The following is a 2,292-nucleotide window of genomic DNA, read 5'->3' as shown; positions in this document are numbered from 1 at the left end:
TCTCTCTCTCTCTCTCTCTCTCTCTCTCTCTCTCTCTCTCTCTCTCTCTCTCTCTCTCTCTCTCTCTCTCTCTCTCTCTCTCTCTCTCTCTGAGCGCAATATTTCCCCCAAGGCCAGGACCCCGGTTGAGACTTGTCACCGCCATCGCATCCACCACGCGCCCGTCACCCGTTTGGTCGACATTCGGGAAAAGCGAATTACCTTACCTACCTCGAAAGGAATCCCTCTTTTAAAAAGCTCAACACCCCCACCACAGATTTCAAGCTGCTGACAGGCTGTTTCTGTCTTCCCGGCTCTTTTCTTTCTTTCCAACCATCCCCTCCAAATCTCTAGGTAGCCACCACCATCACCACCGCCGTGCATCTCTCAACCACCATGGCGGGACTATTCAAGAAAGTGTACGACTGGTTGTTGCGGACGTTTTGGTGAGTGTGCATCCCCTCGTAACATCCCACCCTCCCGTACATTATCAGGGACCCTGCGTCGCCGAGCTGCGGGGTTGCCGCCGAGCCGCATCTCTTGTGTAGACAAGCAGCGATAGTTATCGTCGACGAACAGGTGGTGGTGTTGTATGCATGCTGTATTCGATGTGCGCGTGGGCTAATTCATTTCGACGCAGGGCGACGGAGATGGATGTGACCATGATCGGATTGCAGAACGCCGGTAAAACATCGCTGCTCCGGGTACTGTCGGTGAGTACTTCATCCGTCTTGACGATGGCGGCGGCGGCGGGGTTCGCAGATGGCTAATGATCGGTGTCTCGATAGGGCGGCGAGTTCGCGATCGAGTAGGTGTCTTGTCCTCTTTCTTTTTTTATCTCTTTTGTCCTCGACTAACCTTTTCCTCCTCCTCCCCCCTCGCCAGCTCCATCCCCACCGTCGGCTTCAACATGAAGCGTGTCCAGCGCGGGCATGTGACGCTCAAGTGCTGGGACCTGGGCGGGCAGCCGCGGTTCCGGACCATGTGGGAGCGCTACTGCCGGGGCGTCAACGCCATCGTGTTCATCGTCGACATTGCCGACATGGACCTGCTGCCCGTGGCGCGCGACGAGCTGCACCTGCTCATGAGCCAGCCCACCCTTGACGGCATCCCGCTGCTCGTCCTGGGCAACAAGTCGGACCTGCCCCACCGCATCAGCGTCGACGAGCTCATCGACGCCCTCGACCTCAAGGACATTGCCAACCGCGAGGTCTCATGCTACGGCATCTCGGCCAAGGAAGAGACGAATCTCGAGGCGGTGGTGCAGTGGTTGATGAAGTTCGCTGGCAGGTAGATGGCTCCCTTTTTGTTTTCTTCTTCTTGTTTGCTCGTTCGCCGCTCGTATCGGTTGACGCCTGTTTCGGGGGCGGTTCGGTTGGGTTGGGTTTGGTTCGTTCGGTGTTGGAATGCTTGGGACGTTCGTTGCTTGGGTTGGTTTTGGTTGTTGTTGTGTGGCGGTTTGGTTTTGGATTCCCCTCCTCCCTTTCCCCTTCTCCCCCTCTTTTCCTCCCTCCTCTTGGGTCTCTTTCTCTTTGCGTTGGATAAAATCGAGTCCTGTTTTGTCGGCAACGACCAACAGCTCCGTTTTTTTCTCCCTCCCAAAAAACAAGACGAAGATCGACCGGAAGACTGCGACGCAAGTCGACTACTCTCCCCTTCTTCTGTTTCACGTCCCAACTGGGGAGGAAGAGAAGAGGGCCTTTTTGCTCCAGGAACGCTTGCAAGGGAAGGGGGAGGGGGGGGCCGAGGAACAAGGACGAAGAGGACAAGACGTGTGCGTGTGTTTTCGCTCGCGCGAAGAGGAAATGTTAGACGACAATGGCGATGAACAACGACGATGATGACGACAATGACGATGACGACGAAGGAGCGAAGTCAGACTTTTTCTTGGAGCCGCGAGGCCTGAAAATGGTTGAGCCAAACGAAAAAAAAGGGAGAGACAAAAAAAGATTGATCAGCTACAGACGGCGTGCGGCCACCCGCAGTGTGATGATGGGAAAGGAAAGATTGACGATGGATGGGAGGTTGATGCTGCTTTGTTGGTGATTTTTCTGGAAACTGAACGGTCGGTAAGGGATTGCTTCTTAGGAATACGTTTTGTGTGTTTTTTCTCTGTCTTGTTTTTTGGTTTTTGTTTCTGCTCAACGTGATGACGAACGACTATGACGACTGTGGGGGGGAGGAGGAAGTATGATCTCGTGGTCTGGTCTGTTGTGGTTCTTGTTGTTCTCGAAGGGGGATGGTTGGTTTTCAATGTCGGACTTTTGGTATGATCTCGTCCTGTTTCCTGTGATTGTTTCTCTCTCTCTCTCT

General features: G+C 54.1%; 2 protein-coding genes across 2 annotated transcripts; both read left to right on the top strand.

Annotated features, from left to right (window-relative positions):
- Positions 1-375: 375 nt before the first annotated feature.
- Positions 376-1,273, top strand: VTJ04DRAFT_4098 (uncharacterized protein; the record flags this gene model as incomplete). Its single annotated transcript, XM_069362070.1, has 4 exons — positions 376-425; positions 620-692; positions 768-787; positions 865-1,273. 4 exons carry the CDS (start codon positions 376-378, stop codon positions 1,271-1,273), a joined length of 552 nt encoding a protein of 183 aa, XP_069213791.1.
- A 112-nt stretch (positions 1,274-1,385) lies between these two features.
- On the top strand, positions 1,386-1,820 carry VTJ04DRAFT_4097 (uncharacterized protein; the record flags this gene model as incomplete). Its single annotated transcript, XM_069362069.1, has 1 exon — positions 1,386-1,820. One exon carries the CDS (start codon positions 1,386-1,388, stop codon positions 1,818-1,820), a length of 435 nt encoding a protein of 144 aa, XP_069213790.1.
- Between the last annotated feature and the right edge of the window lie 472 nt (positions 1,821-2,292).

This window comes from Mycothermus thermophilus, assembly GCF_041956435.1.
Source record: "Mycothermus thermophilus strain CBS 625.91 unplaced genomic scaffold VTJ04scaffold_24, whole genome shotgun sequence".
Classification (NCBI taxonomy): Eukaryota; Fungi; Ascomycota; class Sordariomycetes; order Sordariales; family Chaetomiaceae; genus Mycothermus; species Mycothermus thermophilus.
This window is presented reverse-complemented; position numbering and strand designations above follow the sequence as displayed.